The sequence below is a fragment of the Cylas formicarius genome, unplaced genomic scaffold (assembly GCF_029955315.1).
Source record: "Cylas formicarius isolate icCylForm1 unplaced genomic scaffold, icCylForm1.1 PGA_scaffold_1__22_contigs__length_36826433, whole genome shotgun sequence".
Lineage (NCBI taxonomy): Eukaryota > Metazoa > Arthropoda > Insecta > Coleoptera > Brentidae > Cylas > Cylas formicarius.
The window spans coordinates 25172727-25196594 of NW_026844264.1; the positions used below are offsets into that span (position 1 = coordinate 25172727).

At 33.1% G+C, this 23868-nt stretch overlaps 1 protein-coding gene across 2 annotated transcripts in view; it reads left to right on the top strand.

Moving 5' to 3' along the window:
• Nucleotides 1-10670: 10670 nt before the first annotated feature.
• The window catches only part of LOC132696150 (serine/threonine-protein phosphatase 2A regulatory subunit B'' subunit alpha), a 39954-nt gene continuing 26756 nt past the window's right edge, over nucleotides 10671-23868 (top strand). For both annotated transcript variants that reach the window (XM_060660802.1, XM_060660800.1), the window contains exons 1-2: nucleotides 10671-10895; nucleotides 23047-23342. In XM_060660802.1, the coding sequence (XP_060516785.1) occupies nucleotides 23164-23342 (179 nt within the window). In that variant the 5' untranslated portion in view covers nucleotides 10671-10895; nucleotides 23047-23163. The remainder of the gene's footprint in view (nucleotides 10896-23046; nucleotides 23343-23868) is intronic.

The following is a 23868-nucleotide window of genomic DNA, read 5'->3' on the forward strand; positions in this document are numbered from 1 at the left end:
AAATCCTAAACCTTTATCAAAGAAACATGGATTAAACATAATTTTAATCAACAATACCTTGGCACTTCAAGAATATATAACGATCGTAAGATTATACCCAAAGGTATGAGCCGTCTATAATCAAATACACTTCAAATACATCATAGAATGCATGATCTGATGTTGTGAATTTAAAAACTTTATCATTTTATGCCAATTGAATGAGCTCTCTATAATATAGAATTATTATGCAGATATTGCGATATACATACTATGCAAATTAATTAAATTTGTCAAGGTCACATCGTTTTTTTAAGATTTTAAAAAAAATTTATTGAAGTAGTTGGTAACTTTTCATTAAGGCTCCATAGAGGCATTTATTATAAACAGAAGAAAATTATGATAAAGTATAGAGTTTAAATATAAAAATTTGTGCCGTGCGTTCAATTTATCTTGATAACATTTTAATTGATTGTAACTGTTTTATTTTTAGAGATATCAAGGTAAACAATTTTCTGACATGTAAACCTATATCACTTTTTTTTAATATAACACCCTGTATTATATGTACATGCTTAATAGAATATCTTGTAACACACTTTATATTTTAGTCCACTCGTTTTTAACAAATCAGCAAAAATAGGATATTTTTATATACTTTTAAGGAGTGCCCTGTCGCAGAAATAAAAATATGGATATGTTTGACATATTAGTAAACAACGTGGTTAAATTATCGTCGAAGGCATTATTGTTAAAATGGTTTTTCGCGAATTTAGTGTCAGTGAAAGGAGTGATATGCTTCAAGTATAGTTTGTGGATAATAAAAATGCAACCGCAGCTCGTCGTCAGTATATTAGATTTTATCCAGAGCGCCGTGCTCCTTCAAAACAGATATTTCCAAAGCTCGCAACGAAATTCGCAGAAAACAGTAACGTATTAAATGCTAAAAAGAAATGCCGAAATCATAATGTTTTAAATGAAGAAAATAAAGCAAACATATTAGGATTCTATGCAGCACATCCAGTTTTCTCTATTACTAGAGTGTATAAAGAGATAGGTATTTATCGAGGATCAATTCACTCCATTTTAAAAGAATATAAATAGAACGCATTTAAATTTTGCAAAACTCAAAAACTAAGTGCAGAACAATGTCAAAGGAGGGTGCAGTTTTGTTTGGATTTTTTAAATAGACATAATGAGAACAATAATAATAAAACTAATAAAATAATAATAATAATAGTAATAATAAAGGAAATATGCGATATTGCGCTTTAAACAATCCTAGACAAATACACTAAATAAAAACCCAATCCAACCCAACAAATCAATTAATGTATGGTGTGGAGTCATAGATGGACTTATTTTGGGACCGATATTTTTAGATCAAAAGTTAACTAAAGATCCTTAACTAACTAACTAACTCTTAGAGGACCAAATAGAACAATATATAGACGATTTACCCTTAAATATATTAGTGCTGAATATAGGACAGCAAGAAGGTGCCCCTACTCACAATGATGTGCATGTTAAAAATTTTCTTAACACGTAATATCCCAGGGGTTGGATAGGGATTGGCCAGCCAATAACCCCGACTTAACTTTCATGGATTGCTTCTTGTGGGGACACATAAAAAATTACGTGTATAGAACTCTTTGTCGTGGAACTTCGGCAAAGGATTTCAGAAGCAAAAAATCAGTTAAGAGACAATCCGGAAACGTTACTAAATGCAAGACATCATACGATTAAAGTGTATGAGAAATGTGTTCAGGAAAATGATGGTCACATACTTATTACATTACATATTTAGAATAGTTAAAGAATTTTAGTTTTATCTTAGTGTGTCATGTCATTTTTAGTGTTTTTGTTCTACTTTAATTTGTAAATAATTATTGTTGTTGCAGTCAGTCACGGCACTCTTTGAAATGATATAAAAATTTCCTATTTCTGCAGATTTGTCAAAAACTAGTGGACTAAAATATAAACTGTGTCACATCATTGTAATCTGAATAAAATATTCTATAAAACACATTTATGATATACAGAGTGATCCATTAAAAAAAAATTATGTATGCTTATATATCAGAAAATTGATAGTCTTTTGTTTTATACGTCACTTTTAAAAAAACTTGGCTACTAACCATTTTGTTTTTTTGTTTACTTTGATATCTCTAAAAACAAAAAATTTACAGCAAATTAAAATGTTGCCTTGATCAATTGAACGCACGGTACATAATAATGCAATAAGAAATATTTATAATAAAACACTGATCTTACCAGCGAACTAAATTTTTATCTCACACTCTTTGAAATTTGATGAATCTTTTTAATCTATTTGGTCTTTAAGACACGCAAAGATGCCTAAAAAAATACTGCAAATATATTGTCAAGCTTCTTTGAAAGAATGTTAACAACTAAATTAGAGATTTAAAAAAATTGCTACTAACGATTTTATTTTAATATATTTCCAATTTTGTAATTATCTTGAATATCAAAATAATTAAGACATCAACCCGGCTACAAATTAGAAAAAACGCGCGCACCAGGCAACCGGATAATTGAAACTAAGCCACTGCTAATATTTAGTTTATTAATTATTAATCATTTGTATTATGTAGGGTGTCCGACATATTTTAATTTTATTTTATTTAATATACAAGGTCCCCAATTTTACATAGGTGGAGACCAAATTTTTGAAGATTGAATTTAATTGCCTATATAATTGCTTTTCGATTCCTCATAAAAAAATGTATATCATAACCTATTTCGTTCGACTTACTATAATTTTGGCAATGGCATTTAATTTAACCAAACCAAAGAATTAAATGAATGGTGAAAATTTAATATCACGTTAATTAATGATATGCTTTGCTCATACTCATCAATCTTGAGATTGAAATCTTTCCTTCATATCAGAATTGAGAATTTTTCTATTTCATATAATTCTATATTTACATATTTACAAACATACATTCACAAATAAGCTTGTTTCTTTAGGATAAACTGTAATCTAATTTTTATTGTATTTGTTGGTTATTAATCTCCACCGAGATTCTGATCCACACACTGATGGTAACGGGGAAATAGGTTCATTTTAGTATGTGTATAATATTGTTGTTTCGTCGGAAAATTCGTAAACAATGAATCAGTTTATCTGAAATTACTGACGTAACAGCTCCATCCCAAGAAACAATTTGCATATGCCGTACGTGAGAAGACTCATACTGTGCATACTTTTCGGCAATTAATAAGTAATAGTGCTGAATGGCATATCAAACTGTACCCAACGACAGAATAAATTATTGTAGACACTTTATATAGCATCACGTATTCTTTTGTTTTTTACTAGGAACATTATTTAACTGATAGCAGGCAAATGTTAAAATATCAAGCAGACCCATAGGCAGATTTGCAATTATCTTTTAGATTTCTCTAAGATTTGTGTTAACGTTGCAATGAAAATAATATCATATAATAAATTAATCAGTTTATACCTTTTTTTAACAAGTGTTTGGTACTTGTTAACCCCCACCCCTCCCGCCAATATTTTGCAAAAATTTTTTAAAAAAATTGAAGTAATTAAAATTTTTACAAAATGGATGAGTTTCCACTTTTTATATTTAGAACAGAACTTTTATTTTTACCCCTTGACCACAGTTTATTTAAAAAAATAATTAACTAATAAAATGAACAAACTTAAAATCATAATTTTGACGGTCTTTTTCATCTTCTGATAGTCTTTTGACTGTTTGGTACTTGTTTCCCCCCCACCCCCCGTCACTATAATGTTTTGCAAAATTGTTTAAAAAAAAAGTAAGTAATTAAAATTTTTACAAAATGGATGAGTCTCCACTTTTTATATTTAGAACAGCATTTTTTTTATCAGTCACTTGAAAAAGTTGAAAAACAATTTTTTTACGATTTTCAACCCTCTGTATTTTTGTGTGTTTAGTAACGATTATTTAATTGATTGATATTTAATACATTTCTGATTATATTGCTGTATGGAATTTCCGTTCAAAATTAATAAATAATTAACTGTTTAAAAATCGTATGAACGTTTTCCGTGAATTTAATATATGTAGAACATCCTACTGTGAATGCTGTACTCATCACCGATTTGAAACATGTGCCACGCATCTCTTGTATTGATTTGCTCATGCACCTCAAATTTACTCTGGCATCTGGTAATCGGCTATATCGCAACACGTGTATAATATCCATACGCGTCAAATCTACGTGCCCATAATAATTAGAAATGCATGCGTAGGCATTCGGTCGGCATGTTATCTTAAATCCGCTCTGATGGGTGTGTATCACCTTTGATCTGCATACGAAATTGGAATATAATATGATATATTCGGAGCGGTCATTAAATCTGATGGCTTTTTGTTGAATGAATTCGGAAACATTAAAAAAGTAAATTAAAATGGGTCCATCAATCCCCAACGGAAATAACAACATATGCAACAAGCGCTCACAAATTTGATTATTATTATTATCATCTTATTTTGATTTTTTGTATCCCTTTACCCCAAGCAACCGGAGTAAATGAAAAGATAAAATTTTTATTACATCTTGAAATTTTCTGAGTACAACTGTTTGCTCAGGATATGAATTGGGAACTGAGATTTCAAAGTCGCTGGAAATAGTAACTCCTTTGAGATTAACAAAAAAAACATAAAATTGGAAAAATTAATTATCGGTAGCAAATATTATTTTCTTAAATAGATCCCCCTATACGTTACTGCCAACTAGACGAAAGAAAATAGCTCAAACTTTAACATAAAATTTAATAATATATGTGTACTATTCAAATTAAATAATAATTTTGCCGTTTTTTTTTTCATTTTCTGATAGTCTTGATTGTGGCTCAGAATACTGCAAATTTTCAGATAAAAATGTAAAATTTTTGTGGAAACGTTTTATCTCTGTTTACACATCGTGTTGGGAGCCATGTTTATATGTAATTCTTTTCTTATTTTAAGCGTTTTTTTTTATAACTTAACTTTTTTTTTGTTGAAATTTGGCAATGTCATTTATAATAATAGAGGGCTAATTTTGCTTCATCTAGATAAAAAATGTAAAGTCTGGTGCTCTCCCGGAAGGTATTTCAACGAATAGTATTGTCAAAGAGATGTACGCCACTTACTTTTTTGTAAATCTTGTTGTCTATTTTTATTTTGAATAAACCACTCAAAATAGAACTTTATTGCTTCTTGAGTTTTTTCGTACCTCGCCTCGTTTTCGTGGAAAAAAATAAAAATGAAAATTGACAAAACATATTTTTATTAACTTTTGTTTTGTACGCTTTGATCACAGTTTATTGTATGTTCTAAAGAAATAATTAATTAATAAACAAAAAAATAATTAATTAACAACTTTTTTTAAACATTGATCACCCCATATATTGCGTATAATCCGTAAGCATTTCCGGACCTATCATCCCATCATATTATAATATATATGATGGCGAATCACCAGCGGAGCGGTGTGGCATATATTTTGAACACCCTGCTTCATTTAAAAAATAATATTTTTTTATATTTTTTCCAGTTTCCAATAATCTTTTATTTTTCTGGTGTGCCAAATTATACGAAAAAGCCATTTGAGAAATCGTTTTTTATTTTAAGTTAAGGAACGCTGCCGCGTGTATTAATTGCGGGCGCCATATATAATAGGGTGCTTCTCAGCAGTTCATCGAGTTCGAGTCAAAGCGAAAAAAAAATGGACAAAAGACAAATATTTTTCCGGAGGACAGACGCACTCGCGATTCCGCATAAACAAACAGCCGGTCGATTGGCAATTATGTTTGTTTACACGGTCGTTTGGATTTATTATTCCGTTGATTGCGTCGGCGTACGGATAGGTCTCGTCGAAACGCAGTCGGCTGCGGTTTTCCGAAGTTCTTTTCCTTCAGTAGGGGTAAATAGCCTTTGCGGATTGTAGTTTACGATCGGACGCCTATTAAAAGAAGTAGTAAGTGGCAGCGAGTGAGCGAAGTACGACTTGCTTTCGGGTTTATTTCCTTAGTCGTAATTATTTTTAGAAACCATATTTTGCGGTGCGAAATAACCACGTATCCCATCTGCATTTGAGGAAAGAAAATAAATAAGCGATATGTGATATCATAAAGGCCATAACCATAATATAGCTATAAAAAGATTACGGTAGAAATTGATCGACAGCGCAATCGTCTGCTTTTCTTTATCGGGATTGCCAAGAGCATGTTCCAGGCAACACTACCTTTATATTTTTATCAGAAATCGCATTTTGCAGAAGAGCAGTAAAAACGAAGAAATTGGCTAGTAAAAAAATCGCTCATGGCTCTGTAACCATGTAAGAGTCATAGGATGTCTTTCGCGATTTCAAAATCGCTTTATGCCATGTAAAATTTTGTATTAAAATGAAAATATAACTAACTTAAACTAACCAAAGCATCTTTGTACCTGTGGCGTAATATTTAAAAAGCGAAGTTAAACTTTTAAAATGTTTAATTTGGTATACCCTGTACATATTCATATTGATTTTTTTATTTTAAAAATTATGTATATAATTTTGCTACCCCCAAGGTACAAACTCCGAAGCATACAGCGGCTTTTTATAATTTTATAACGAAATTGTATTAAACTCTACTAAAATACCTCTGCATATTACGTTAAATAAGGAATTTTTTAACAGATAGACGTCCTCGTTAATATGGACTGGTAGTTACACGTTTTCCTATAAAACGGATTATCATCGATCATTCTCCAAATAAATCCGAAAAGAGAACGGCTATCGGAAATCCAGCCAGACTGCAGTAATTAGCCCAAACCTTCTGCTAAGGGTGTTACAAATAAGTTTACAGCCCATTAACCAAAAGAGCGAGCGACAATAGATAACCGAAGATATTGAATATCACCTTAGTCGCATACAATAAAATACGGCGTCATTTATAAACAATTCACGGTGATGCTCATAAAATTTCACATCCAAGTAATTTTAACTATTTAAAGATTTAATTTTAATTTCCAAAGTTACAAAGTATTTGATTTATAAGTATATGTTTGTTTTCGCGAGAGTGCGATTTGAAAGAATTCGGATATCCGGTATAATAGAATATTATGCAACATTCACACGCTAATCTTAGACAAGAGTTTGATTTCGAATGAGCGGAGCGAATATTTAATAAACGAGTCATTACATAGTATTATTATGCAACAAGTGTGATAAACGGCGGAGCAAATGTTTAATAAACGAGTGACTTAAAAAGTTTGCCAAACGTAGTGCGTGTCATGAAGACGTGGGTATTCCCGGACAAAAGCCTAAATAATACCAGTGGTTAAAAACTACCCAAAAACATCCAATCTCTTCCAAACCCGCTCACACTTCATCGGTGCATTTTGTATTTTGAAGCAGGGAGTAGAAAAACTAATATTTATGATCATTGATTGAATTTTGTTTAGCTTTCTGGTCTTCGAGTTCATTATACTTATTTTACTAGAAATCCTGTAACAAAATTGTGTGCACAGACATGGCTGAGGGACTTTGTAATATGGACTCCGTGTGGTACGCCTAACATAAATATTTCGAAAATATCACTTCGTTGAGTTTCATAGGCGACGTGATAACAAGATTTTATTCATATCTATTACGTTGCACTACGTTGCAGGGATGGGCTTTTTTCGTGTACCGCTATATATTTGGATTGGTTGCTTTTAAGCCAGTTTTATTCCTATATTTTTGTATTGTCAAACAATTTTGTTAGTTCTGTTCTGTACTAAACTTATTTTTAGTATATCGGATTTTTGTTGGCACGTGCAGTTTATTACTCTAGAAGCCATGTTAAATAATAGATCGGAATTTATCTTATTTTAATCACTGTTAGCTTACGTCATTCCGAGCGTCGTGCCCGTGTGTTTAATAAACAAAAGCTTCAGTCGTAGTTGATATTATCTTCCGAAATTGTTAATGTTGCACTTTTTATATAAATTTTATATATATTTAATTCATCATAGTGTAGTTTAATTCAGATAGTGTGTCAGTGTGTAGTGTTATTATTTATAGTTTTTTGATAGCCTCAGTACGTCAGTAAAAAAATTGTGCTAATTGTGCAAATTCTATGCACGTATTGAATATTACACGCTGTTATTTATATGGCTGCCCACCGATGGATGATGTTCAATTCTTTAATGTTAACATTAACAATATTATTATTAACGGTGTTTCTCTTGCTGTTTCGGAGATCCTAATGGCGAAAGTTAAATTTGGAACGCTCTCTATACATACAAATTTAAAAAATGATAGCGACGAAATATTTAAATTTACAAGGCCAAGTTATATTTAGAAAAACAATTGTTCTCGTAATGCCGATTTGATATGCCGGGCATTTTCGAGATGTACAAATCTAAAATTATTTATCTATTCAAAATGGGTCTTCTCCGAATGAATCGAATCCGCAGGCTGGGGTATTTTTGTCTGGTGTAAAAGTAACAAAACAACAAACTGTGTGCGTCTATTTTGATTTTATAAAATGAGTGATACTAATTCGTATTTAAAACACCCAATAAAAAATTTTGCATTTCTAGTGCGGCCCTCAAATAATCTCCACACTTCCCAGCATTCCTGTAAAAGAAAAATTGGCTTTAAACTGATTATTTCAACAATAATCTTCTGACTAATTTAAAAACAAATTCAGTCGATTTGACATTTTCACTGGTTGAACTGATTACTTGATGAAAATCCATTTATCAAAATAAATAAAAACTAAAAGTTCAGATTTTCACTAAATTATATATTTTTAGATGACAATTGTTTCGACAACACCGTCTCTTTATCAAATCAAATCACATTTGATAAAGACACGGTGTTTTCGAAACAATTGTGATGTAAAAATATATAATTTCGTGAAAATCTAAACTTTTAGTTCTTATTTATTTTGATTTTCACTTGTTTATCCAAAAATGTAACTTTCTATTTTAATTGAAAATAACCACATCAAGAGGACATTTTTTAATTAGTGTAAAATATTCATTGCACAAATACAGGGTGCGCGTAACCTTAGTCAGATATTACATTGTTGAAAAATTGGCTTTAAACTGAATTCTTAACGACAATCTTCTAACTAAAGTTTAAACAAACCCAGTCGATTGGATCTGATATTTGTACTAGTTTATCAAACAATGTCACTCTCTATTTTAATTGCCAATAATCTCATCAGGAGGATATTTTTTAATTGATGTAAAATATCGATTGTCAAATAATATACACGATGCGCGTAACCTAAAAATCAGATTTAACTTTCTTTTAATTCTTTGGAACAATTTCACTCCCTGACTATTATAGAGTCATGTTAAGTAAATATCTCACTGATAAAGCGTAGGTTGTTTTTTTAATCAAAAATGCTGACTGTCCTCCACTTATTATTCTCCACGGACCCTTCCTTTCTTACATAAACATACTTAAGCATATCTTTCATCGTATTGCTTACAACGTTATCGGTTCGGCGTTAACGTGAGAATATCGTATACTAAAGTAACACTGGCGTCTCATTAGGTTACGCATATTTCTTTCATAGTTTTATATCTAAACCGCCTCCGTACACTATTGACAATATTTTTACAAAATTTGTGAAAGAAAATGCAATTACTGGGTTCACCAACATGCTAAAAATTATAAAAAAAAACATAACAGACAGTTCGGAAAACCTCTTGCGAATATCTACTTTTATGCCTCTTATCTTTTAAGCGTATCACTGTGTATCACTATTACTATAGGTTGAGCAAAAACATAACTTCATCCGCTTCTTTTGTGCAAAATGAATTTTGCCCACAGTGTATATTGTTCATGTAAGTTTACAAAAGATTTGCAGAATGGTGCTTCGAACACCAGTCACAAGCGACTGACGTAACATAACTATTTATCTGCAATGTTACGAAACACTGATGTCGCGCTTAGCAAACATGCGGAAACTGCCTTCCCATGAAGACTCGAAAATAACATGATCATTTCACGGATCATCAAATCTAATTATTCTTGTTGGATTACTGTGTTAGGTATTTACATAATGTCAATATCCCGAACGTTTTTCTTTTATTTGTTATCAATTTTTTTAAAAAAGTAATGTGACAGATAGAAGCCCATATGTGCCTGTAAAAAACAGTCACTTAATTCTGCGGCAGCTCTGAAATATCGTTACCTGAATGATATACCCCTTTCTTTTTCAGTGGTTGATATAGGAATGTTATTATATGAACTGGGACTACCGACAATCGAAAAAATTTATGATTTAAACCCAACATTAGTCCACATTTTTAATGTTCTAACATAGCGACATCTGCTAGTGTACTATCCAACCTGAAAAATTCTTTCACACCGAATTACAGGTTTTCAACTGGCCTTCGATTTTCAGCCCAAAGAAAGCTCCACAAACGCAGTCCAGAAAACTAACTTTGAATCAAGCATTTTATCAGAGATGGCGCCGTCATTACGTAGAGCAAAACCCGGCTCCAAAATCAGGCTCCATATCAAAAAATTGAATAAAATTTAATCGTTGTTTGATTTTATAAAATATATTTTTGCACTTGCAAATAATATCAAAAGGTTTTTTTTCTGAGGTTTGTATTATTTTCTTTGGCGTTTATTACAGAACGGCAGCTTTTGAATGAGACGTCTGGCAACAGTGTCACGCCTTCGTTTCGTTGGCCCAACAGCATTTGTTTTTCTCGCAGTGCGACAGTGCACGGCTGGGATTGTCGGTGAAAATCGAAATCTCAAATTTTTGAAAAATCTGACATTTATTCAAGGGACGTCCACATTACTATTTTCGCTATGATACGGTCGGTAGCAATCTTTAAAGCGTTCCTACACCTGTGATTCGGTTGTGTTTTATTATAGTTAAATAGGACACTATTATGGGAATTTCATCTTGGGAAAACGTAAGTTGTATGTTGTGTTGGAAATGTAATTTTCTCGGTAGTTCTATTTGGTGGCGGATCCATTTAAATTTGTGGTTCTAAGTGCTGATGTCGCGCCAATTTCTAATATAAGTTTGATGCAAAAATTTGTCAGTACTAACAAGAATATATGAAAATTCTTTTACTACTTTCAAACAACAATTTCAGTGATAGGGGTCAAAATTCTTAATCACTTCGATCAGGACGATCAGTCAGAAATTTAAAATCTTTCTGTGGGTTATTTTAATCTAATTCGAATCAAAGGTTTTGAAATTACCCAGTACCTTATAAGGAAATAGAAAACCGTCCAGAGACTACAGTTAAATCAAATCAGTATTAGAAATCCATGTTGCCCCGTCATATCTAAAATTGTTTTAGTGAAATTCAAATCGTAGAAATCAAAAGTTTTTAAACAATTTGAAATAACAGAACAGTGTTAGTGCACAATACCTATGTTTATGGTTCCTCAAACATATATAAACTAAAGATACGAATCAATAATTATCATTACCATCACCATTTAAAAATGCGATGTTTTCAACTCACAAAGTTTGTGTTGCCTTGCATACTTTTTGATATATTATAAAGTCGACAATAAAAAAATGAATTTTAATCAGTCAATCAACCTTCAAAGTGTGTATTGTTCGTATTATGGCAAAGCAACTTTACCTAAAAGTAATGCTTAAGTATGAGATCAGAATAGTACTCAAATTGATTAAATTCCGAGCCAAAGGGTTAGTTATTTCCCAAACAAGTCTGATCCAGGATAAACTCTCAATAAATTAAAAATCTATCTAATATTCTGATCGATTCTAATAGTACCGTTTGTATTCTTATTAAATAAAACAAATTAAGTTAATCCAAGAATTTCTTGTATCGTGGCAGACCAGAAAAATTCCGCTTTAAATTCCTGATTTCGGCCAAATAGTTAATAGAGTATCGAATTAAATTTGGTTTTTACTAAATGCAATCCAATGTTGAGTTTGAGTGAATAAAAGGATCTACAAAACAGAAAAGGTACTTAAATAGGAACAACAAAAGAAAATAATTTAGAACACTGGTAACCTGTAACCTGTCCTTACATTGAATTACGGTTTTTTATTCTTTAAATTATGACTGTAGGAACTTTGCTTTCGTCCTGTATGTACACGCTTTGTGAATTATTAAGACCATCCGAGTTCAAGTACAAAATTACGACGTCTGAATAAGGAATACTAAATTGATTCGTATGCAAAGGGTATGACGCCACAAATTCCGCTAGAAATACTAATAGTCGTTCTGATTATTTTAAGTGTTTATAGAACAACTAAGCTTGCAAACGTGCCTTAAAAGAAGTGAAACGGCATTTCGAGCCACCGATTTAATTTGGATCGGTAATAATTGGGACAGTATGTTTCACGTTTCAGTTTCTATATAATCCACAAAATATTACCTAATCAAATTTAGATTTAACCCTTATTAGAAGAATTCTTGTAGTTACAGCGCTTAAGAGTTTTTGTCCGATTGTTGATACATGTTCATGAATATAATATGTCTTTAGAATCGGTTTCTTTCTGTAAAAGGTTGAGTAATTGTTAACTATATTTTTCCCCCACTTTATAAGGTCTTGCAAGACAGATTCAGAAATGTATAACAATCACGACAATACACAATTTTACACTTTATTTTGACACAATTTAACCATTTGATCTTGACATTCGATTCGAAATATGATTTAAATAAACGTATTTCATAGAAACTAAAAACGTAAAAACTGTATCAGAAAAACTAAGAGAAATTGACAGTTTTTCCTATGTGTTAGTACAGTTAAATTACAGGTTAAATACTTAATTCGAAAACGAAATATTTTCTATGTTAAGGTTAGTTTTCCTTCTAGTTGCCTGCTAAAGATAACACGCCATTTGTTGATTTGGTTCCGCATCTGTGACGGCGAACTAACAGACCTGTTCATTAGTGATTAACTTCGTTTGTGGAGTGTGCTTACTATATAGTTATTAGGTTGACGATCTGTCAGCTGCCATGTTGTTTGTTGACTGCCGCAAGGTCATTGGTTGAAAACGAAATTTTAAAACTGACGCGTGCGCATATTGAATGAACATATGGTGGTTTCCAATCAGTCAGTAACTAATTACAATGACGACACTTTGTAGTTTGTCGACATGGGTGCAGAACCAAGTCATCAACTATTTTACTTTCAGAAGGTAGAATCATTAATGGAATTGTCATATTGCATCATTATGCTACATCTAGAAGACGAATAATAAACAGAAAGTTATTGGTCAAAACAGTAGCTCGTTTTAGAACATGAAATCCGAAAGTGCTTAGTGATTACTGTTTTTTTTTTCAAATCATAGGTGCAATTCTAATCAGCAGTAGTAATACACCTCGCTTAGCAGTTTCTTCTGGTCAGATCTGTGCGCAGACATCCTAAAAACCAATTCCGCAAAAATAATTACCGCTAGATATGATACTACTAGTATTACTACTATTTAATAACTATTTTGAATTATTTTCCCCACGTATAACCCATTGATATAGTTAATTTCATTTTAAGACCACGTGCATACAAAAAATTGCATAATTTAAATGGGCGTGGGTGTAATATTCGGCTCTACATAATCACGCTTATTTTTTAAGCGCTTTTACTTAGCAACATTTACGCCCATTACGAAAGTCTCGAGTGCCAATTATGAGATAATTACCACTGAGCGCATTCAACGGGTGTCATCTGCTTAATGTGCTGATATTTTTTAGAACTATTGCCCAACGTAATTTCGGGCATCCTACGCTTCCTATAATGATGTGAAGTGGAAGACCATTTTTAAAGGATTATTGTCAGAAATTAATTTAAACCTGCTCCCGAGCAGTAAACTGTAAAAGTCCCATGAAAAGTACCAAACCGAAATGAAGGTCACTTTGAACGAATGCTATATACAAAATGATGACCTGTTTTAGACTACCTGGAGTTCTACAACATATTAGTATTAAAATCGAAGCTGAAAAATTTAAAAATTGATTAGTATTAAAATCGAAGCTGAAAAATTTACGTTAACTGTTTGCATGGCGGCATGTTTCTTTTTTTGTAATTTTTTAAAATTAAGTAAATGTATTTGACGGTAAGGAAGTCGATAAGCAATGTCTGCTTCCCGTTAGGGCGCCACAAGGTTTAAAAATTAACAAATCTAACCAAACCTTGAAATGACTCTAAAATTTATTAAACCAGGAGTAAACTAAATGAAACTAATACGCGGCACGTTTATTAAAATAATTCCGAATGTCATTATAAAGTTGTCCAATGTTCACGAGATAGAAAACTTGTTCCGTTGTTGTAATTAATCGAAGGTATATATATATATATATATATATATATATATATATATATATATATATATATATATATATATATATATATATATATATATATATATATATATATATATATATATATATATATATATATATATATATACCGGGCGTCTCATCGAAAGCAGCATAGCAAAAAGGCTCTTGTTTGACGATGGCTTCTATCATTTTAAAAATATTTTTCTACTCCCGTCTGTAAAATACCTAATTACCCACCAGTCTGGTGTGCGGGAAGCGTCACTTTACCACGTCAGTTTCGTTTCCAATGAATCCAAGCCACTTCGTACATTTGGGAGCAATCGGATGTTTTCGGAGATATTTCCCACGCTTTGAATTTTGATGTTCGTCAATTCTGACGGTCATGCCAATGAATTTATTTGTGTTGTTTTTTCGAAAATGTACCAAAAAACTAACGGTAGTAGAAAAAGGTATAGTGTCCAACACGTTCGGTCATGTCAGTGAATATATTCGTATTTTTTTGCAAAAATGTATCTAAAAACTAATACACAGAAAAATGTTGTGCAATATATCAGACAATTTAAATACTACGTGCTATAAGCTAAATTGAAAATCTAGTGGACTAGTCGGTGAGTAAAGTGACATTTATAATTTAAGTTTCCCACGGAAACTTTACATACCGTTCTCATGAACTTTAGTGGTTTTTACAGTTTTTATATTAATATCTTGCCAAGACGATCAAATATCTATGTCTCAACAGTACAAACAAAATAAAATTAAAGGTTGGCTCCTGCTTTTTCTTGCTTATATGACCTTAAAAATGTAATCCTCTTAAATGCTTTTTGTTTTAGACTTCAGGAACTGCCATACTGCGACTGTTTTTGCAGCTTGTAAAAATGGAGTACCCTTTTCGTTACACATGGGATCAACGTCGAAATGTTTTGTGAATATCATTGCAATAACTTTAAGTCGACCCCAAATTGCCAGCCGGTGAAGAATTGCTTGGCCGTCATTTCCCCCCCCTCTTATTAAGGATGATTTTTCTTCAAATTACAGTCTTTTGCTTTAAATAAGCTACTCATTGATCAATTTTAACATTTAAATAGACAACATAACGTCTTAAAATTGTGTTTATTCCGTTGTTTATAAGAGATATCCAATATTACATCTCTCTCTGTCTAACACACACAGTTAAAAAGAGACAACAACAGCAGAACCGGTCGGAAGAATAAACGAATAGGTTTAATGGCAACTCGCAAATATTTTATTTGGATAGTACGAAATTTAGCAATCCGATAATCTGTTGTTATTTTTAATTTGCTAAATTGTGATTTTTTCGTGACGCTCGTGGAAAAAGTATAGTATGCGTCGCGCTCGTGCCAAATAAACTCGTGAGTCAAATGCCGTTTACCGCACTTGTTTCATAATATACATTCATGTTATTTTCCTTCGGAGGATTTTGTTTTGTTTTTGCAAAATTTTAATGTGCCTCGGGTAAATAAAAAAATAAAAGCAGTCTTATTCTTCTTCACACCTTAAAATGCATTTTACTTTCGAATTCATTTATCGTCAAGCTCTGGTTATAACTAACTAATTTATTTATTTTGATCAATTGCTTTAGGACAATTTGTATCGAGATTTATACTATCAGGCCAATCGGTTATAATAATAATTATCCGCTTTTCACTATAAGTTGCATTTTTGTAAAGAAGTTAATAAAATATTTTTTAGGAATGTTGAATTGTAATTAAGATGTAAATCGAAACGTGTTTGGTGGATTTTTTACTACAGAATATGTCGGAGCTATCTAGTACAAATTAATCGTCAGCTCGTCGTCGCACGCCTTGGTGCTGTGCCTTGTCCCAAAGCAAATGTCGAAACATATTACCGAAACAGTTATATTCGTGTAGCTTGAACTTAGAGTGGGAAAACACGTCCAATTAATTACATTCAAAGTCGCGTATGTCGTTACCCTTTTCTCACAGCATTTTTGGCACCAAAACGCGGCATTGAACAGACCGAAAATAAAGCAGCAGTGCGCACTTTGGTCCGGTGCGGTATTTTCGATTATTTATGTCACTTTCTGAAGAATAGGGAAAAGTAAATCAACATCATTATCTCCATCATCAATTTTATCGAAAGGAGTATTTTTTAAAGAAAACGCTATTATAAGTATTATTGGGTATACAAAGAGCTACGATTTCCAATTTCAGTGGGGTGAAAAGGTGCTTTCAAAGAACTTTAAGTATATACTTTTCACTGCCCCCCCAATACGCTTACCTACCATAAAATGCACGCGTATTATTGTTATTCTGATGTTCCATTTTGCTACTTCCGCCCTTCCTTCCTAGTTTGAGGTACCATATAATTTGGTCATAATGATCTTCTCACTTTACCCACATATTATACAGTGTGTTCGAAGTTAGTTCATTGAAAAAACTGACGGATTTTTTAAATTAAATAATCCTTTTTTTTCTGAACGAAAAAATGTTACCAAATGGAGAGCTGAATCTCTTTAGTTTTGAGTTATTCGATCCCACACATAATTTTTTGGTTGGTTAGTGAATCTTCAATGATTTGCAACACATAATTCTGTATGAATACTCCGCTAAGAAATCAGGTGAGTTTAATTTTTCTATCCATTGAAAGCAAAATGCACAGTTATGATATATTGTCTTCCAACTGCCTTTAGAGTACTACTGCTCTCACCTACTTGCAGCAAAAGTTATAACCGATAATTTAACTTAATAATAAAAAATTCAATTTGAAAAAATAAGTTGGTTTTAAATATAAATCCGTAAGCGTAAGGACTTTTGTTATATACGGTGTGTTACACGGTTGATGGTACCGTTTACGGCGAATGGTACATTTATTTGTTCCGAAAATTTGGTTAGTTCCATAAGTGGCGTTGCCGCTTCTTCGAAAAAGTAGCATCAACATTGAAATCTGCAATGGGATATTTACGTTATTGCATTTCCTGATCCGCTAATGCCTTATGATTGTTTTTGAATAAAACGCTCCTATACTTATATTCAGCGGTTTTCGAGAAAGTAATTATTTTCTTCATTTTTCTGATCAAAATATAGCTTCTATAAAATTTTTATTACGAACAGATATTAAAGTGCAGTAGGTGCACCAAATTTTAGATGGAATCACAATACACCAAAAATCTTAAAATTTTGAAAGCCTACTCCCAGAAACAAAGCTTCCACAAATATATATTTATATTGGGTTTTAATGTCAAACAATAGTCCTTCCAGTGATGTATTTTATCATGTCTTGAACAACCCCACCACCTTTGATCTTTTGTAAATTGGGATACCCAAATTTTCTTTAATGATGCAAGAAATTAAACAAAACACCTTCTATTCACGCCATAGAATATCTGCGCGATATCGATATCATTTCCCCACACTCAAGTAAGGGAGATTAATTAATTAATTTATTTTAAAGCTGTTTTATATGCTGAAACTGTCTTTTGCATGAAATTATGCAAGCACGTCACATTTCTTGTACTTACGCATGTTGCAACTGTCGTTTCGAAATATATAGAGATTTTAATTGGATATTTACTGTAGAAGAAACAAACTCAAAATCACTCGTCAAGAGTATTTCCATTATAATATCGAAAAGCCAAATGGCCACCTTTGCTTGACTGCTCTTCAATACTCCATCAGTATATTTTTAGCTTTTTAATTATTGTTGGTCATTATCCTGGCGGACTCGCTGGCGTTCTTTAATAATAGAAGTTATGCCGTGTAACAGTGTAAATGTTCAGTCGGATGAAGTTTATTTATTTCTTTGGATTCATAACTCGTAACTCAGATATGCATAGCACCCTGTATAAGTTTGAAGAAAATGGCTCTCAACCAAGGCAATGTATGTATAGGTTAGGTTGGGTTAGGTTAGCACAAAACGTTTTTAAATAATGATGAGAGTTGTATAATAACGCCCACGAATCATCAGATGGCTCAGAGAATAAAAGCTTGACTTGTCATACTTAAATCTTTAGAATTGATACCCGCATATCCATAATTATCCATATATCTATATTTGTGAAAAGTTATTTTAATTTATCACACATTCCTGCGCGCACACTTTAAACCCATGTGAATTGGTATTTGTAAAGCAATACTGGTAAGGAATAGTTGTGACTACGCCTAGCTTGTTCCGTTGTTGGTAGATATAATAAATATATGGATATAATAAATAAAGTAGCCTAGTAGTTTCCTGACCAAACAACGGTTTATAATGCACCCCAATTCCTCGATCGTAGTCGCTGCGACGTTGTTTCGTCTGGATCCAACTAAGAATAACGACGTTGTCGACTGAAGCCTCGCCGAGTACCCTGTGACATTCTAATGCCAGTTATGATTTGAAACTGATCTGTCCAGGGCCCGAACCGCCTGCCTGTGATCTCTAGTATGTCTCGTTGGGGAAATTTATTTTGTGGTAATCTGACAGCTTGGTCTGTAGCGTAAAAAAATATATAGCCAGCCTTGTACATGCGAAAAAGCGTATTTCAAAAAAGCCAAGTTTCAAGGGTGAGCAGTTTTGAAAATAAAACAGTTCATGTAAATGTCGTAAGCTTTTCGGGTCTACGGTATAACTTTTTAATAAATAGTAAATAAGTAAAATTCAGAAAGACCTTTCGCATGCAAAGCCTGCAAAACTTGGGCCTGTGAAATTTCTCCCTCAAGACCACCAGCCAGTACTTTCTTTGTTTTTTTATTGAGTGAATTAAGTCAATGAAAGCAATTCCAGTCACAAAGCCCTTAATACGAACATTCTACAGTTGAGGTGCTGCTGATGGTTATTGCTTTGTTTTAAAAAATACAAATATACAGCTGTACCTAAATCGAAGGTTTACTTCAAAATACGACGAAAATTGATGCACTGATAAGATGTGTTAAGATACATCATGTTTTGCAGAATTTACTACCGGTCATTAACCTTGATGAAGCTCATGTTTTTAGTGAACTACGAAAATGTGACAATTGGGGTCAAAAACGGAGGCGACTGGGTAAAATTTTATGTGGACCTGTTTCGTTGTAAGGCGACACACAACTTCCTCGTTCATACGTCTAATTGTAGAAACTTATAAATAGATACAAAATGTGCAGCGATTTATGTTTAAATGCGCAACAAGACAACGTTGGACGATCGCGCACTTGTTAAATCGTCGAAATAGGCCAGTCATTGATACTACCTAACGATCCTGGAAACCTTCCATCATTTCCCGTCCATCCAACTCCAATTTTTTTTCTTTTGGACGCCACTCAGTTTTTTCAGTTGTTTAGAAATAATAGTAAACTTCCTATAATTCAAACATGCACTAGTCGGAACAGAAAATAATTATTATTATAGTGGCTCTATTCAGGATGTGCTAAAATTGAGACTACATATTTTCAGGAGCGATTCTACGGCTAAAATAAGAAAAAGAATTGCAGATCCATCTCAGTTTTCTATTAATTCGTGAAACTTTATTGCCCAAGAAAAGCTATTTTCCACATCGAGTATATTGAAATCTGAACAGCACCTATAAAAAGGGCTGGAAAAATTTAAATTCCGTCACTTTGAATTCAACAGCGGCTATACACTCAGTAGAAAAGTGCAAAAAAACTGTCGAGCTTTTCTTTATCGCTAAATGTGACTAAATGCAAAGGGTAGTTGTGCCTATGTGGGTGTGCTACAAATTTTACAACGCACTTTCATACAACTGTGTTGCAATTCAATACAATATAGAGATGAATTGTTGAATTTTGTTGACCGAAGGGTTGACGTTGCCTCTACCAGAGAGTTTATTTAGTGTTTAAACCTTGATTTGAAACAAAATGTTGTCAAGTGTCAATTTTTTTTGTGTCAATTGACCAGTCAATTGATTGAAATAATTAAAAAAATACAACGAAATTTATATTTATTTATTAATACTTATTTATATTGTGCGTTAGGTCGCCGTCGCGTCGTTCTGAGAACTAAATGGAATGGATATTTTTATTGGGATTCCCGGAATCTCCTAAGTATCGTATTCGGGTATTCCTTGAAGAGGGTTATAGGTAAATTTGATGTCACAAACGCATAATAATTTATTGTAAAATACATATTAATATTAAATAATGATAGATAAAACTCTACAATTGCAAGATGTTATTTAACACATTTTGATCGAATTTTACTAGTCAATGAAGAAGACCAGCCCCAACACTATGTGGAAGCATTATTGTAATGATTTCGGTAACTTCCAATTTGAGTTTTTGGTTTCTTGTGATCCAAGTTTTATATGTTTTCGTTTACAGAATTTCCCTGTTTTGATATCATTTTCTAATTAGTGTGAATTTTTACCGCTTGCTATGTTTATTGTTAAGAACAAACATATGTTTCAGTATCTGACAAAAATCACAAAAATATGTTTAAGTTTAAAAAAATTCGCGATTGACGCTAACTCTAACGCTATCCTTCGCTGTCATGTTATCATATCGTGCAAAAGCTCTTTCAAAAAGTGCGCAACTAAAACGTTTAAATTGAAAAGCAGTACATTTTTATCAAAGGACTCCACCAATTGCGTCCCCGAACGGACATTTTTTGGTTCTTCGAGCCGGATATTTCATTTTTGCTCCTTCGAGCTGGTTAATGGATAATCCATTCAGTTCATTCGCTAATTGTGTCGGTAGTATTTGCAAATGCAATTAAACATCGCCACGCAACAAGTTCGTCACTCTTTGCGTCAAAGTGAAGTAAGTCGCGATTCAAAATTGGCTCGGACAAAAGCAGACAGCTTTTCAATCCCCCCAGAAAGAAGACAGCCGGCTTTCAAAAAACCTCCCGAATTAAGACAAATAATTTGTTCGCATTTGTACAAGTGCGCAAATAAAACGTTTAAATTGAAAAGCAGTTCATTTTTTTTGCTTACGCACAAAATACAAAATATTGAAAAAAGAAAACCGTTAGTATAGTAAAGGCATGACCAATCGATGTAGAATTAAATTATGCGTAGCACCATACAATAATACACAGTATTTGAAAGAAACGAAGTTCAGAAATGATGCAATTCGTTACTAATTTCGAAAGCAAAAGGAAAGAAGTGTATTTCGCTTACCACACACCTCAGACATGAGTAAAAATTGTTTGGCAGTGTTTAACATTTTTACAATAATCAAAATATCCAAGATTGACATTAAGTGTAGGGAAACACAATGGAACCCACCATAAAAATTTCTCTTTAGCGTTCCATTTAATTAGGAAGTTAGGTTGCGAGATTTAGGAGATACCATGTATAATGTTAACTATTTTCATTGCATTCTTATATGGACATATAACAGAATACCGCATTAATGAGCTACCGTGTATAACTTCGATTGCTACGAACCACTAGTTGAATGGAAGGAGGTATCGTTGAGATTTTAATGCCGTTTACATCTATCGATTCCCTGCTACAGACAAAATTAAAGTTAAAACATAGCGTGATGTCATCGCCACTCTGGGCAATAATCTCCCTTCCGAAATCAAGGCGAGGTAGAACGCGTGCATCATTATGTTTTTCACGTTACAATGCTTTCAATTTGTCGCAACGCATACCATTATAACTAAGTTGCCTCATTCCGAGGCTGAATCGCCGATTATGAAAACAGTTTGTTTCGATGTTTATATTTGCAACGCCCACGCGAGATATACGGACTACATCATCCGTGGCGAAAAAATAATGCTGACTGCCGGAAGAACTTCAATAACGTAGCATTTTGGAAAAAGGTAGAAAATAAAAAAAGGCAAACAGGCTGTACCACCCCGCAAATTCTAGTGTTGGGGCTGGTCAATTGTCCACTTCTTATTTGACTAGTTAAATTTAATCAAAATGTTTTAAATAACAATTGTAGAGTGTTATCTATCATCTACCCGAATACGATAGTTAGCAATTTAGGGAATCCCAATAAAAATATCCGCTCCATTTAGTTCTCAGAATAATACCCTACGTAATTCAGAACAATTTGCATATTTGTGACTATGAAGGTGGACTGATAACTGGAAGATCTTGAAAAACGCGCAGTTATAAAATACTTTCATTTAACGGGTTTAATGGCTTCTCAAATAAAAGAGGAGAAAGATAACACACTGAAAGACTCCTTGCCATTATATTCAGTGGCTAAAAATAGGTCGTTAATTAACACTGCTAAAAATCAAAAACAGTGGAGAGTAACCGGTGAACCAGCTGCAATAATTCTTACTGATTACCTTAAGCGTCTAACCGTCAATGGCGAGTACTATGCATATTCGTTTTATCCATTGAGCCAACAAATAAAGAATAAACGACATTTGGCGACCATGGCAGTGGACCAGCACATTCGTCAATCGTTGCATCAGCTCAAATTCACGAATTAAAGTTGGAATTGCGTCCTCGTCCACCTTACTTGTCTCCAGCAACTACGCTCTTTTCCCTAAGCTCAAAAATTGGTTTGGTGAAAGACTTAAGATCAACGGAGAAGGTATAAGACCACCGATATGAAAAGATGTATTACTCTTTTTTGGGGCGATGTTGAAAACTAAAGCAAAAATTAAATAACAACGTTGTTTTTATTGTCATTCTCGGGACATATCAGCTCACCATATGTAGGTAAATCATTGTCTGTATGTTCTGCGTTCTAGCTATTTCTTGGTTTATTAGAAAATGACATTTTGCATGGGTCTGATAAATATCTATGCTAACAGTCAACCCTCCTTCTATGGAGATATCTATACATTACCTAGGAGAAGCATCACGATCTTTGATTTATTAAAAACAAATCTATGGAAGTAAAATTTTAAAAATTTGATTTTTCAGATGTGAAAACTGTGGCAAACAGCGATCGCCAACGAAGTATGACGTTCTGGTACTGCAAAGGCGGTCGTGTCCATTTACCGAATTTCGACTTCCACTTCTGAACGTCAACCCGCCAAGATGGCGGCGACGGTGCGTCGCCACGCGGGAGCTAACGATTCCGCTGAAGACGACATCGCTGCGATCGCAAAACAAATTTCCGACACCGCGGAGGTGATCTACCAGAACTGGAAGTCAAGGAATTTGGCACCTGCCGATTTGATCACGTGCCACGGTGCTGGTGACACGTCCAAGTTGGGGTACGTTTCCGTAAATTCTTATTTAAGAGAAAGTATGACCAGTCCAGTCCTTACTTTTTTATTTACCTTACTATTATTATTTGCTAATATATTTTGTGAGGCCAGTATACTAGTTTGCAGATTGCTAGCTAGCATTGCGTCCCGCACCGTAAGACTTTTATGTTCGGGTCGATGACGTGATGATATTTTTTAGTCGACCTCAGGAAACATCTCGAGGGTCTGTTATCTGAAATCCATGCTTTTCATTGGTGTATATTTCTTTTACTTTGTGTACTTGAATTGATGATTATTGAAAAATAATTAATGTAAGATGTTTATAAACAGTGGCTATATATACCGGGTATACCAAATTAAGATCGCACTATTGCCTGTACACTTGTACACGCACGAGCACTAAGAATGAACACCATAAAACGCAGACACACGAGCATTAAGAATGGCAAGCATATTTGAATCTGCGTAAAGAAAAAAAGAAGTCGGTAGAAAAGATATGTCCACCAATGTTCTTGCAATATCGAAAATTCAT